At 44.3% G+C, this 14,705-nt stretch overlaps 1 protein-coding gene across 1 annotated transcript in view; it reads right to left on the minus strand.

Annotated features, from left to right (window-relative positions):
- The window catches only part of LOC140460650 (uncharacterized), a 62,206-nt gene extending 54,326 nt beyond the window's left edge, over positions 1-7,880 (minus strand). Inside the window, exons 1-2 of the mRNA XM_072555268.1 lie at positions 7,744-7,880; positions 5,248-6,765 (exon numbers count right to left, since the gene is read on the minus strand). Of these exons, the coding sequence (XP_072411369.1) occupies positions 5,248-6,357 (1,110 nt within the window). The 5' untranslated portion in view covers positions 6,358-6,765; positions 7,744-7,880. The remainder of the gene's footprint in view (positions 1-5,247; positions 6,766-7,743) is intronic.
- Positions 7,881-14,705: the final 6,825 nt, after the last annotated feature.

Below are 14,705 nucleotides of genomic sequence, written 5' to 3' on the forward strand. Positions count from 1 at the left end.
TCAGAAAAATTCTGAACTCCCACTACTCACAGTTTGTGCACAATGCCATCATGTCTACTAATTCTGATCATTTCAATTGATATTCAGTCTTTCCACATTAAGAGCAGCCACGTTTTATGTTTCATTGGCAATTCTACATGTTGACTTTCTATTATAACAACGGCAAAGAGATGGTGATATGTATTTAATCTTTAGATTGGTTGTGTCATTTAATTGTGAAACAGATTGAAAATTCACAACTTCACCAAATGCCAAAACATTTTTTTTAGGATGTTTGGGCACGAGCACTGACAAATAAAATATCAAAGAATTACAAAGTTATCAGGAGAGATACATATCTTGTTTAACCAAATACATTGGTAGTGCAGAGAATTTCAGCAAAGTGCAATAAATATTCACTGTGTACCCCTTATTCAACTCATTGAAGAATTTCAAATTGAGCTTGAGGTAATTCAAGAGCAAATGGCAACATTTGTTTGTTAATACACTCACCGTAATCTCTGAAAGAGTATTTTTATCAAAGTCACAATGTTTAATCCCAAACGGAGCAATTAAGTGCAAAGTTACTTTTAACCATTTAATAAAAGACTGCAAATTTTATTTCCGATGAAAAACAATTTTATTGTTTTGATAAGATATATTAAACAAAATAGCTTTCCTGGGTGTCAATATTTACAACAGTTATGCAGCTATTATTCGGCAATTGACCAACTAATTGAAATAATTTCAGAATAAATTAGCTGCTTCATTATAATACATTAAGATATTTTAATAAAGTCATGAAAAGGAAACCTTTAACACAAAGTTAAATAAAATACAAAACCATCTTACAGAATTCAATTCAAATCATATCTGTTAAATCACAAAAAGATGATGCTCAATGTACCAAATGACAGACAATCACTGGTAATGAAGGAAAAACATTGTAAAGAACATATATATCTCAATTATATCTTAAATGAATATCTACTCTGTCTTGGACATTAATGACTGAAAATTTTTTTGTCAAATTGAAAACTACAACAGCAAAGCTTTAGAAAATCCATCACTGAGCCCAACCTCGAATCAGTGTTTTTTTTCAGGAAATCCTTTTCAGATTTCAGGCTTCTCCAGCTACAATTAGCACAAAGGGAAGGTTAGGCACAGTGTGGAAAGGATGAGCAATAGCAATATCTTGGCTCTCACCCAAGTATTCTCCGAAGAAGAAAAAAATGCATCTGGATGGGGATATGAATAAGGAAGGAATCAGAGGGATACGGGCCAAATGCTGGCAAATGGATCACTAGATTACTTTAGGATATCTGGTTGGCCTGGACTGAAGGGTTTGTTTCTATGTGCTCATTACAGATACTCCTCTTCTGTGATCCCGAGTCATCGCCCCATACCAGCTGTACTTTTCATGAAATAATTTGACAATTGTTGACTTCTATCAACCTCTTCAATCCTGAGAAATTTCCTCTCTCTGCAAAATGTGCTTCACATTGGCAAATTCAATCCTCCTCCGTTCCTCAAGAACGCACTTTATAATGTGCAATGTTCTCAATAGCTGTTTAACATTCAATGGGGAAACTGTTTTCAGTCCAACAATAAGACAGAATTTCTCTGAAATGTTTATGGCAAATGCACTGTCCCATGAGAGCTCGTAGGGCCAGTTAAAATGCTTTTAACAGCCTTTTCTTTAAATTTCCCTGCCTTCCCAATATCGAAATTTTCTCCCATAAATTATTTGCCCTGAAAAAATCCAGCAGTAAAATGATTCTGGAGCGATCAGTAAAAATATCTCAGTTGGGTTATCCAAGGTTAGAAATGGAAGAACACCTCTCTTCAAGGTTACAGTTCAATTTGCCCTTTCAGCATTCCTTGAAATTAAGGTGTTCCATCATAGTGTTTAATTATGATCCATTAAAAGCAGTATCTACTCTCATCTGAGTGCAGAACCAACTCAACTGACTGAACAAGCAAAACAACTTTTCTGTATGTACTTTAGATGTGACATCCTCGCGCTCTCTCTCTCTCTCTCTCTCTCTCTCTCTCTGTTGACCCAACAGGATTACCAGGACTATTGAGTAACGATTGCTGATCTACAGTTTGCTTCTGCTGGTTAACAGAAGCATTTAATAACTGCTAGCCTGGCCATCCACAAAGTCAAAGAACACACTGTTCACCTGTGCCTGAGCAGAGGATAAATTTCACTTGGAGCACATCACAAAATGACAACTGTTACAAGTCCCACAACTCATGAGTTTCCATGGACAAAGTTAAAAATCACACAACACCAGGTTATAATCTAACAGGTTTATTTGGAAGCACTAGCTTTTGGAGCACCGCTCCTTCATCAGATGGTTGTGGAGATTGAGATCATGATCACGGAATTTATAGTCAAAGGAGTCAAGTATTATGGAAATGTGATATATTAAACAATTTTAGATTAAATCTTTCATTTTTTAGAATGGGTTGCTTCTCTTTGGTTTGTTAATCCCAGAATTTGGTTTTAATTACCTTCTCAAAAATGCCATTGAAATGCAGAGCTTTTTGAACAGAGGTGTGAATTCTATTTGTGTCCCAATGTCCAGTCAGACTGACATGTTTCTTAGAAAAGCTTTGTACTTAAATAACATTCTTGAGAAGGTAAATTATAGATTAGGGTGGATTGGCAGTGCTAAATTACCCACAGTGCCCAGAGATGTGCAGGTTAGGGTGGATTAGCCATGGAAAATATGGAGTAAGGGGGTGTGTATGGATGGGTAGCAATATGGAAGGCCAATGTGGAATAGATGGGCCGAATGGCCTGCTTTCACATTGTCAGGATTCTGTGACCCTCCCCAACAAAGGTACATTTTATCTGCATCTATCCTGTCAAGCCCCTTTCAGAATTCTACTGATTTCAATAAGATCACTTCTGGTTCAGAGAGATATACAGCACAGAAACAGACCCTTTGGTCCAAATCATCCACTGATTCACAAACTGAACTCGTCCCACTTGCCTGTATTTGGCCCATATCCCTCTAAACCTTTCGTTTCATGTACCCATCCAAATGTCATTTAAACGTTGTAACTGTCCCTGCATCTACCACTTCCTCAGCAAGTTCATTCCTCATGTAAACCACCCTCTGTCAAAACGTTGCTCCTCAGGTTCCTTTTACATCTCTCTTTACACCTTAAAAAAAATGTCTCCCAAGTTTGAGCTCCCCTACACTAAGAAGACCCTTTCTATTCACCTTATCTCCACTCCATGATTTTATAAATCTCAATGAGCGCACCCCTCAACCTCCTGTGTTCTAGTGAAAAAAGTCCCAGCCTCTCCTTGCAACTGAAACCCTCCAGTCCTGGTAAATCTTTACCAAACCCTCTCTAATAGTATTCTTCCTCTTACAGGGTCACCCAGAGCTGTACTCAGTACCCGGAAAGTGGTCTCACCAACATTCTGTACAACCTCAACAAGATGTCCCAACTCAATGGTGTGAACAGTGGAGGCAATGCTGCTCAGTGCCTTCTTAAGCATCCTGTCTAGCAGTGATGCAACTTTCAAAGAACTATGTACCTTAACTCCCCCCATGTCTCTGTTTTACAACATGACCTGGGCCCTACCATTAACTGTACAAGTCCTGCCCTTGTCTTAGCAAAACGCAACCACTCGCTTTTATTCATACCTCTCTCATACACACGCTCTCTCTCTCTCTCTCTCAGACATATACATGTACACACCTCCCCATCTCCCTGCCCGAACACACTCACTGGCTTATACTCCATCACACTCACACTTTACCAAATGTTCACACAGTCTTACGCACACTCGCATGCACAAACTGACATGCACACAATCACACTCTCTCATGCACGCACAACTCTATGGGGTGAATTTGTATTGGCAGAATTATATTTGCAGATACATTCAATTTTGCTCAAAAAAAAACACAATCTGCAACCAGTCAATCCATGTAATATTTTATAAATTCCTATTTTGGAAATAGAACCAGTCTGATTCAAGATTGGGATACTGATAGACTCGAAGTTCACATCTGTAATGCATTGTCTGAGCTAAGATATCACTTTTTTAAAAAATAAACCTTAAGTCATCTCAAGACTATGACTTAAAAGTAGTTCTGGGATTTACGTATTAACGAACTAAAACCTGCAACCCATTCTAAAAGATGAATGGCTTAACAGCACTCTAGGTTTGTTCAATATATCCTATTAGTTGCATGACACTCTGATTTTTGCTATAAAATATGTGTCTTATGATCCTGCTCCACAGCTACCTGATGAAGGAGCAGCGGTCCGAAAGTTAGTGCTTCCAAATAAACCTGTTGGACTATAACCTGGTGTTGTGAGATATTTAACTCTATCCACCCCACTCCAATACCGGCCCCTCCATATCGTATCTCGTGAACACAGCCCACACCTCCCGGTGCTGCCAGTAAACTTTACAATGCCAATGAAACAACGCACTCTGCACTCCTGAAAACTTTACAATTTCTAATGATACCAGCTACTCATTCACTGCTCCATCTGATACATGGCATTGGAAACTTAGTACAGGAGGCTGAAAGAAATGAGCAGCTTTAAAACAAAAACCTGTTGGAGCTCAAAGCTTTCAAAGTCTGAGCCCAGCAGTAAGTTCAGGTTACCTTGACTGCGACCCAACTTTGTTACAGCTCCAGATCACCTCAGCAAAAAGGTGTTGAAAACGTAGCTGATTTTTAACTGTTCAAGGTCAAAGCACCCCTCCGCCACCACCCCCCCAACACCACTTTCTTTCCTATTGGTCACCACTAACTTGTCCCTTTGTAACTGGATCCTTTGTACAGCCTTAACCCAGAAGAAGTATTGCCTCACTCAGCGATTTCAACCCATACCCTGTCTCCAAGTAAGTTTCTCCCTGCCCATCTGCCGGGAGGGAAAGAAGTGGGGGGGAAACAGGTGGAGTCAACTACACTGCTGTAGGTCTCAGTCACGTGTAGGCCAGACCAGGGAAAGGATGCAGCTGGGACGACTGAGTGAATCCTTCGCCACAACAGCAGTTTCCTTCCCTAAAAAGGATGTGACTGAATCAGAATGGGGCTTCCCCCCGACCCCGCCCGATGGTTTCATTGTTAGATTCTGACCTCCAGATTTCTGACCGAATTCCAAATCCGCTATCTGCTGCAGTGGGATTCAAACCTGGGAGTTCCAGAACTGGGTTGATAGCCCAGTCCATAATGGCACTCGACAGTCGCTCCTTCAATCCCCCTGCGATGGCACGTGAACTCCTTGGTGCCTCCGCAGGGTGGCTGCCCGGGTAAAGCCCTTCCCACATTCGGGACAGCTGAAGGGCCTCTCCCCCGTGTGGACCCGCCGATGTTTCACCAGGGCGGAGGAATCGCTGAAGGCCTTCCCACATTTGGGACAGCTGAAGGGCCTTTCCCTCGTGTGGACACGCTGGTGCTTCAGCAGGTCAGAGGAATTGCTAAAGGCCTTCCCACACTCGGGGCAGGGGAATGGCCTCTTCCCAGTGTGGACCCGCTGGTGCTTCAGTAGGGTGGAGGAATCGCTGAAGGCATTCCCGCACTTGGGACAGATGAAGGGCTTCTCCCCGGTGTGGACCCGCTGGTGTGTGCGCAAGTTGCCCATCTGAGTGAATCCCTTCCCACACTCAGGGCAGCAGAAAGGCTTCTCCCCCGTGTGGATCCGCTGGTGGATCAGCAGGACCGACGCCTGGGTAAAGCCCTTCCCACACTCGGGGCAGCTGAAGGGCCTCTCCCCTGTGTGGACCCGCTGGTGCTTCAGCAGGGTGGAGGAATTGCTGAAGATCTTGCCGCAATCTGTGCAGGGGAAAGGCATCTCCTGTGTGTGGATCCACTTGTGGGTCTGAAGGGCAGAGGAATCGTTGAAGGCCTTCCCACACTCGGGGCAGCTGAAAGGCTTCACCCCAGTGTGGACCCGCTGGTGCGTCCGCAACTTGCCCACCTGAGAGAATCCCTTCCTGCACTCGGAACAAGTGAATGGTCTCTCCCCAGTGTGGACCCGCCAGTGGGTCAGTAGGGTGGAGGAGGTGCTGAAGGCCTTCCCACACACAGTGCAGGAGAACGGCCTCACCCCCGTGTGGACCCGCCTGTGGGTCTTCAGGTCAGAAGAATAGCTGAAGTCCTTCCCGCAATCGGGGCAGCTGAAGGGCCTCTCCCCCGTGTGGACCCATCGGTGCCTCAGTAGGGCGGAGGAATTGCTGAAGACCTTCCCACACCTGGGGCAAATGAATGGCCTCTCTCCGGCGTGACTGCGCCGATGAACCTCCAGGGCAGATGGAGCACGGAAGCCTTTCCCGCAGTCGCCACACTTCCATGATTCCTCCACGGGGTGGGATTCCTCAGGTTTCTCCATGGCTGAAGCTTCAGCTGTACACAACTGCGTGTAGAGCCCCTCCTCACTGCGAATTCCTCTTTCCAGGCTGTACAACTGTTTCTGGCTCCACACTCAGTGCGCTGCAACAGTAGGGACTTTTATCCAGTCCCACTCATGCCGAAAAAGTACTCAAACAGGAACCAAAAAGCTTTGCTCCTTCTCACAGAATCACAGTCAAAAATTGTTGCAGTCTCAATGGATTGAATGACTATCAGACATTGACAACAAAGTGAGGACTGTAGTTACTGGACAGTCAGTGCTGAAAAGTGCAGTGCTGGAAAAGCACATCTGGTCAGGCAGCATCCGAGGAGCAGGAAAGTCGACATTTCAGGCATAAACCCTTAATCTGTTAATTTTGAAACTTCCGTCCTTAGATCGCCAAATACTCTGTAAAAAGAGATTACAAAAGTCATCAGTGTCATTCCAGGGTAGAAATTCAGAACAAGCATTTCTACTTTTGGGGGAACGTTCTTTTCTTTAGTTATTCCACAAAATTGAAAGCACCATCTCACTCTCCCCCTCTGTTCTCACATTTACGTCCCTGGGAAGTGGGGGGGGAAAGGAGACATCAAAGCATTAACACCGACACCAGAGAGAAACTGTACATACGTTAGCAGAAAGCCAGAGTCATAGAGATACACAGCACAGAAACAGACCCTTCGGTCAATCTCTTCCGTGCCAACCAGATACCTAAAATCAATCTAGTCCCATTTGTCAGTACTTGCCCCATATCCCTCTGAACCCTTCCTAATCAAACACCCATCCAGATGCCAGCATCCACCATTTCCTCTGGCAGCTCATTCCTTACACACATCACATTCTGCATGAAAAAGTTGCCCCTTAGGTTGGCAGCACGGTGGCTCAGTGGTTAGCACTGCTGCCTCACAGCACCAGGGTCCCATGTTCGATTCCAACCTCGGGAGACTGTCTGTGTGGAGTTTGCACGTTCTCCCCGTGTCCGGGTTTCCTCCGGGTGCTCCGGTTTCCTCCCACAGTCCAAAGATGTGCAGGTCAGGTGAATTGGGTATGCTAAATTGCCCATAGTGTTAGGTGCATTAGTCAGAGGGAAATGGGTCTGGGTGGGTTACTCTTCAGAGGGTCGGTGTGAACTGGTTAGGCCAAAGGGCCTGTTTCCACACTGTAGGGAATATAATCTAACCTAAATCTTCCCCCGACCTTAAACCTATTACCTTCTGGTTCTGGACTCCCCCATCCCAAGGAAAAGCCCTTGTGTATTTACCCTATTCATGCCCCTCATTCTTTTCTCGAAGTCGAGAAGGTCACCCCTAAGTCTCTGGCGCAGGAGGGTAAACAGCCCCATCCCATCCCTCCGTCCCTCCTCACCCGGGTATTTAAGACACATACCTGAGTTTGCAGAGTCTGCCCCCTCCCTGGAATCACTCCAGTTCCTTCAAGTGAACAGATTTTCCCCCCACTCCCTCCCAGGATGAAGAGTTGCCCAGAGGGAGGGAGTTTCACTCTGAAACGGACAGGGCCACTTCCGCGTTATGACGTCATATATGAAGTGAGGGGGCGGGGAAAGGCCGACAACAGCTCCGCGCACTGCGCCTGCGCTGCCCTGTAATTTGCAACAGAGTAATCCCTTCCTTTCAGAGAATTCCTAGAGTGTGGAAGCAGGCCACTCGGCCCAAGGAGTCCATACCGACCCTCCGAAGGGTAACCCACCTACGCCCATTCCCCCTATTGCCCTGACTAATGCACATCCCTGAGCACTACGGGTAATTTAGCTTGGCCAATCCAACCTAACCTGGACAAAGTTAAAAATCAAACACCCAACAGGTTTATTTGGAAGGACTGGTGTTAACAGCGCTGCTCCTTCATCAGGTGATTGTGGAGAATAAGATCATAAGGCACAGAATTCATGGAAAAACATTAGTGTCCTGCCACTGAAATGATATATTGAACAGACCTGGATTAAGTCTTTCATCGTTTAGAATGGGTTGCAGGTAACAATAATATGTAATATGTAAATCCTAGAACTTCCTGTCAGTCACGTGTGTGCCTGCATGCATGAGGGAGAGAAAAAGTCTCTTTCCATGCTGTAGATCTCTATGTCTATTTGATAACAGATGCTTTATTTACATTGGTGTAAATATTGTTGTAAATCATAGCTGGGTACTAATAGATGTAAGGGAGAGAGTATTCCTCAAGTAGGGGACTATAAGAATCCTGGGAAAGCTCTATTTCTGGTTTACTTCCTAATTGGGGGGCAGTATGGTGGCTCAGTGGTTAGTACTGCTACCTCACAGCACTAGGGACCTGGGTTTGATTCTGTGTGGAGTTTGCACATTCTCCCAGGGTCTGAGTGGGTTTCCACCGAGTGCTCCCGTTTCCTCCCACAGTCCAATGTTGCGCAGGTCAGGTGAATTGGTCATGCAAAATTGCCCATAATGTTAGGTGCATTATATAGGGATAAATGTAGGGGAATGGGTCTGGGTGGGTTACTCTTCGGAGGGTCAGTGTGGACTTTTTGGGTGGAGGGGCCTGTTTCCATAATATAGGAATCTAATCTAATTAAGCACGAGCACTTATATATTTAACTTTGTTTCATTTTTCTTGTTTGATTCCATGCTATGACTACACTCTTGTGTCTGATTAGTTTGAGAGACTGGGAGATTGTGGGTTGGGTCTCAATTCACTGAATGTTTTATTGTTCCAGAAGGTGTAAAGGGGTGGGGGTCATGTCAAAGCTTCAGCAGAAATCCAGCAGAGCTGAGAGCAGACCCACATTTTACTCTGTTGGAACAGGAAAATCAACAGAGGACAGAGAAACCAGGACCTGAAATCCGAGCTGACACCAGATTACCCTGTGATCAGTGCTTTCATTAGCACCTCTCCCATTATCTTGCTTTCCATTTGACTACCCCCTCAATTTTCAGGATCCAATCCTTGTCATTCTGAAGTCATGTCTCTGTTAGGAGTCACAGATCATAATTACTCTCTTCAATGTGTGCAGTCAATTCATTCGCTTTTGTTACAATGCAGCACACATTCAGACACACCGTGTTAGTTTCAATTTTTGTGATCTTTAGAATCCAGTTTCAATCGCTGGTATATTTACTCTCCTTGTCCCTTTCTATCATTCTCTGATGTTAATTCTCCAATCACGACGTTGCTCACTGGCCTTGATTTGGATTGGCCATGCTAGATTGCCCAAAGTGTCCAGGGGATGTGCAGGTTCGATGGGTTAGCCATGGGAAATGCAGGGTTATAGTTCCATAGTAATAGAAGCAGGAGTAGGCCATTGGCTCATCGAGCCTGCTCTGCCATTCATTAAGCTCATGGCTGAGCTATCCATCGTCTCAGCTACCCCTACCTCCATTGTCCCAACTACCCTTCATTCCTCTACCATTGCAAAAACCTATCCAACTGTGACTTGAATATACTTAATGAAGCTGCCTCTCCTGATTCCTTGGCAGAAAATTCCATAGATTCACTACTCTCCAGGAAAAGCAGTTCCTCCTCATCTCTGTCCTAAATCTACTCCCCCTAATCTTGAGTCAGAGTCTCATCTACCAGCAGAAATGACTGGATAGGGTAGGGCTTCATCCCCACAGTTCAATGAATTCTCACTTTCCAAGATGTATTCACTCATTCAGTTGCTGTCTCATAAATAAAAGATTTAATTGCAACTTCTGTTCCCAGTCAAGGCAAAACATCTTTGAAAGCTGCTCTGAAAGTCCAGTCTTCATAACAACACTTCTGCTTTCACCGAAGATGATTAGAGTCATACAGCACAGAAACAGACCCTTCAACCCAACTCATCTGTGTCAACAAGAAATCCTACATTAATCTAAATAAATTGCCAGTATTTGGCCTATATCCCCCTAAACCCTTCCTCTTCATATCCCCATCCAGATGCCTTTTAAATTTTGTAGTAATTATATCAGACTCCATCACCCTCTGTGAAAACGTTGCTCCTCAGGTCCCTTTTAACTCATTCCCTCTCACCACAAACCTATGCCGTCCAGTTTTGGACTCCCCTAACCTGGGTACTCACCCTCTCCTGCCCCTTATAAACATCTATAAGGTCACCCCTCAACCTCCAATGCTCCACAGAAAATTTTCAGTGGCCTATTTAGCCTCTTCCTGTGTCTTAAACACTCCAACTCTGGCAACAGCCTTGAAAATCCTTTCTGAACCCTTTCAAAGTTTCACAACATCTTTCCTGTCGCAGGGAGACCAGAACTGAACACAGTATTCTAAAAGTGGCCTAACCAATGTCCTGTACAGCCACTCCATGACCTCCTAAGACTCACTTTCAAGGACCCATGAACCTGCACTCCAAGATCTCTCTGTTCTGTGACACTCCCCTTCATGGTGCCAGTCCTGCCTGGATTGCTTGACCAAAGTGCAACACCTCACATTTCTCTAAATTAAACTCCATCTGCCACTCCTCGGTCCATTGGCCCATCCAATCAATTCTAATTTACAGCAAACTCTTTTTCTTCTCTTATTCCCTGGAAGCTGAAAATCTCCATCTCACACACTCTCCCTCCGTTCTCACTTTGCTGAACCTAATCCCTGCTGTACCTCATCCTGAAGGGTCTAGTTCATGCTGATTAACAGGTGTCACAAAGCTAGTTCCTTTTTTGACTAAAAGCTTTTCCCTGGCTCAAGGAGACTCTGTCCATGACTTTTTTCAGAGAGGTAATAAACCGGCCGGGTTCTGATCAGTCTGGTTTGAACAGAGATGAAAGGGAATTTGAAAGGCCTTTTGTTTATATGTAAACAGGTGTGACTTTAGGCCAAATTGGTCATGTTTTAGAATTGACCTGTATAAAGCAAGGGGAGTGAGCTGAGCAGTTTTAGTTCAGTATTGAACTGGTTGGAAGTTCAACAGGGAGCTGTGTGGAAAATCTCTCTCTTTTCTGCCTCTCAACTTCAACCTATAAGCATGTGTTCCATTTGTACTGGTTTTCAAAGGGAGTTGGCTTATTGGGACTGTTGTGTATATTCAGAACAGCATAACTGAGTCTAGTTGGCAAGGTTGAGTTCTGTAGGGGTTCTTTATTCTGATCTTTGTGTTTCATTGTGTAATTTTGTGAATAAATTTTTGTCTGTTTTAAAATCTAGTAGTCAACTGAGCTAATTTACTCCAGGTAATTTTCATTGTACACTTACCAAATCAAATTGCAAAGTTATGGTCTGGGGCTGCCTGCTTAAGAATGTTTTGAGTGGTCTGGTTTAGCCCATAACACAGCCCCACACTCACACTCAGGGGAGATATAATTGAAACATACAGAACATTGAAAGGCCTAAACAAAGTGGGCATTGGGAAGATGTTTCCATTGATGGGCGAGACCAGGACCTGAAAGAGACTAGAAAAGGGAAGACCTTTTGGAAGGGAGAATCTTTTCAGCCAGAGAGTGGTGAATCCGTGGAATTTATTGCGACATGAGGCTATGGAGGCTAGGTCACTGAGGGTATTTAAGACTGAGATAGATAGGTTCTTGAGTATCAAGGGGATCAAGGGTTACGGGGAGGAAGTGGGAGAATGAGGTTGAGAAACTTATCAACCACAGTTGTGTGGTATGAGAAGACCTGATGGGCTGAATGGTCTAATTTCTGTTCTTATGTTTTATGGTCTCTCGCTGTGTTGGACACAGTGAGAGAGAATTGGGAGCAGGAGTCAGCCATTTGGTCTTTTGAGCATGCACCAGCACTGAACAGATCATAACTGGATATGAATATACCTACATCTAAGTGGATAGGCTGGGACTTTTTTCACAGGAGCACAGGAAGTTGAGAAGTTTATAAAACCAAGAGGGGTGTCAATGAGGTGAGTGGCTGGTGCTGTTTCCTTCAGATAGGGGTTTCAAGATTAGGGAGCAAACTTTTAAGGAGAGAGGAGAAAGATTTAAAAAAGACATGAGGAACACCTTTTTTTGGAGGAGAGTGGTTTGTGTGTGGAATCAATGTCCTAAGGAAGTGGTGGATATAGGTACAGTAATAACATTTAAAAGACATTTGGATAAGTACATGAGTAGGAAAGGTTCAGAGGGATATGGGCCAAACTACATGGGACTAGTTTAGTTTAGTTTGTGAATATATTCAGCATGGACTAGTTGGACTGAAGTGTCTGTTTCTGAGCTGTATGACTCTGTAACTGTTCTGTACTGGTCTTAAAACTATTATTTTTGCCTTCCCCCATCACCATCCACTTTTTTGTGGTTCAGAAATCAGATGAACTCAGGCTTGAATATATTCAATGGCTGCCTGATCACAGAAAGCCATCCCAACTTCTGAACTCTTGCTAATGTACCACTTGCCTTGCTGATTGCTTACTACACCTGTCTGACAACTGGCAGTGACTGGTGTGGAAGGATGTTGAGGCCCCTTTGTACATCCACATATCATTCCTGACGAAGGGCTCGTGTCCAAATCACCAACAATCCTGGTCCTCGGATGCTGCCTGACCTGCTGTGCTTTTCCAGCAACACACTTTTCGACTCTAATCTCCAGCATGTGCAGCCCTCACTTTCTCCACATGCCCAATATATCACTATTTAAACAATGCACCTTTTTTTCTGCATTTTATTCCACAGCAAAGGCAAAATCATTACATTGTGTTGATGCGTTTGCCAATGGAGCCACAGACCTGAACCAACGCTTGCAGAGTCTGTTCCCCCAACCCCCGATTCACCCCATTTCCTTTCAGTTGCTGCAAGTCAACAACTGAAGCTCAGAACTTAGAAAAGAAATTGAAAATGTAGTGAGAAAAGAGAGTGCCGTACTCACAGATGTTGGACAGAGGAAGGAGGTTGCAATCTAGGGTGAAGTTCAATCTTTATTCAGAGAGAGAGAGGAGCAACAACGGCAACTTCCGAAGCTCATGTTCCAACTTCCGCATTCAGACAATAGGGGCGCTCTGATTGGCAGGAGGATCAGCCTCCTTCCGGTCCTCCAGTGCTTCCTATTGGTCCATCAAAAGAAGGGCGCGAGCCGTGTGCGCGGACACCGAGCAGCTGGTGTAGTTTTTTTGGCTGACTCCGAGAAGCATGCGCAGTGCTCGCTGCCACAGAGACGCTGGAGATCCTGGGAGGTGGTATTACTGGCAGATTTGAAGTGTCCAAATGCCAATAGGAGAAAAAAAGGCTGGAGCCACTTTCTTTTCCCCATCTGTGACTCGATTTATTAGCCCTTTTGCATTCGTTCGGCTGCTCACCTTTTGTATATCTTTTCCCCAGGGTTGGGGGTCCTAAACGAGAGGGCATAGGTTTAGGGTAAGTGGGGAAAGATTTGAGTGACCTCGGATTAGAAAGAAAAAGTGTGAAAGTTAACTGGTCTTAAAAAATGCCCTCTCTTACACCCCAACAAAAAAATAAATTGTTCACAGCCTATTGATCACTCAGTGGGAAGAATGTTGTGAAACTTGAAAGGATTCAGAAATGACTTACTTATAAGGATGTTGTTAGGTTTGGAGCTGCAGAGAGAGGCTGAAAAGGTTGGAGCTGTTTTCCCTGGAGTATTGGAGACTGAGGGGGTAACCTTATAGAGGTTTATAAAATCATGAAGGGCATAGATAATGTAAATAGACAAGGTATTTCTCCGGAGGTGGAGAGGTCCAGGAGTAGAACTAGAAGTCGTTTAGGGTGAGGGGAAAAAACTTAAAAGTGTCCTATGGGGCAACTTGTTTCACACAGAGAGTAGTACGTAAATTGAATGAGCTGCCAGAGGAAGTGGTACAATTATAACATATATAAGGTATCTGGATGGGGACATGAACAGGAAGGTTGACAGGGATATGGGCAAAGTGCCGGCAAATGAGACTAGGTTAATTTAGGATATCTGGTCAGTTGGGACCGAAGGCTTTGTTTCTGTGCTCTACAATTCTATGATTCTTTTTTGACATAGTCTGAGCCAATTTAACAAGACTAGGAATAGGCCATTCACCCATTACAGCCTGTCCTCAGCTGTGGCCTAAATGCACATATTTCAATGCAAGTTTCAAAAGATGTCTGCAGCTTTCTTATAAAATTGAACATGCTTTAATAATGTTTCTGAATATATCATTTTAGCTATTCTTAATTTTAAAAATAAGCCATTTCCCAGGTAGAGTCATCACCATCCGTTCTCTCTCCCTCTTCTTATCGGTTCCTGAAGCCTGGCACCAGGCAGACACCAATGTCATCTGGCCTCCAGCTGGGAACTGTAGAGAACGGAGACAATCCCTGAGCCAATCAGAAGGCTGTCCTGAGGGGAATGACCGTCTCCCAGCATAAAGTGTCCGGTTAAGATTCCCCCCACCCACCACCGTGTCTGCAGCCTGGCCTCTAGCTGAATCTGAACCGAAGGTCCTCCAG

This window comes from Chiloscyllium punctatum, chromosome 36 (assembly GCF_047496795.1).
Source record: "Chiloscyllium punctatum isolate Juve2018m chromosome 36, sChiPun1.3, whole genome shotgun sequence".
Classification (NCBI taxonomy): Eukaryota; Metazoa; Chordata; class Chondrichthyes; order Orectolobiformes; family Hemiscylliidae; genus Chiloscyllium; species Chiloscyllium punctatum.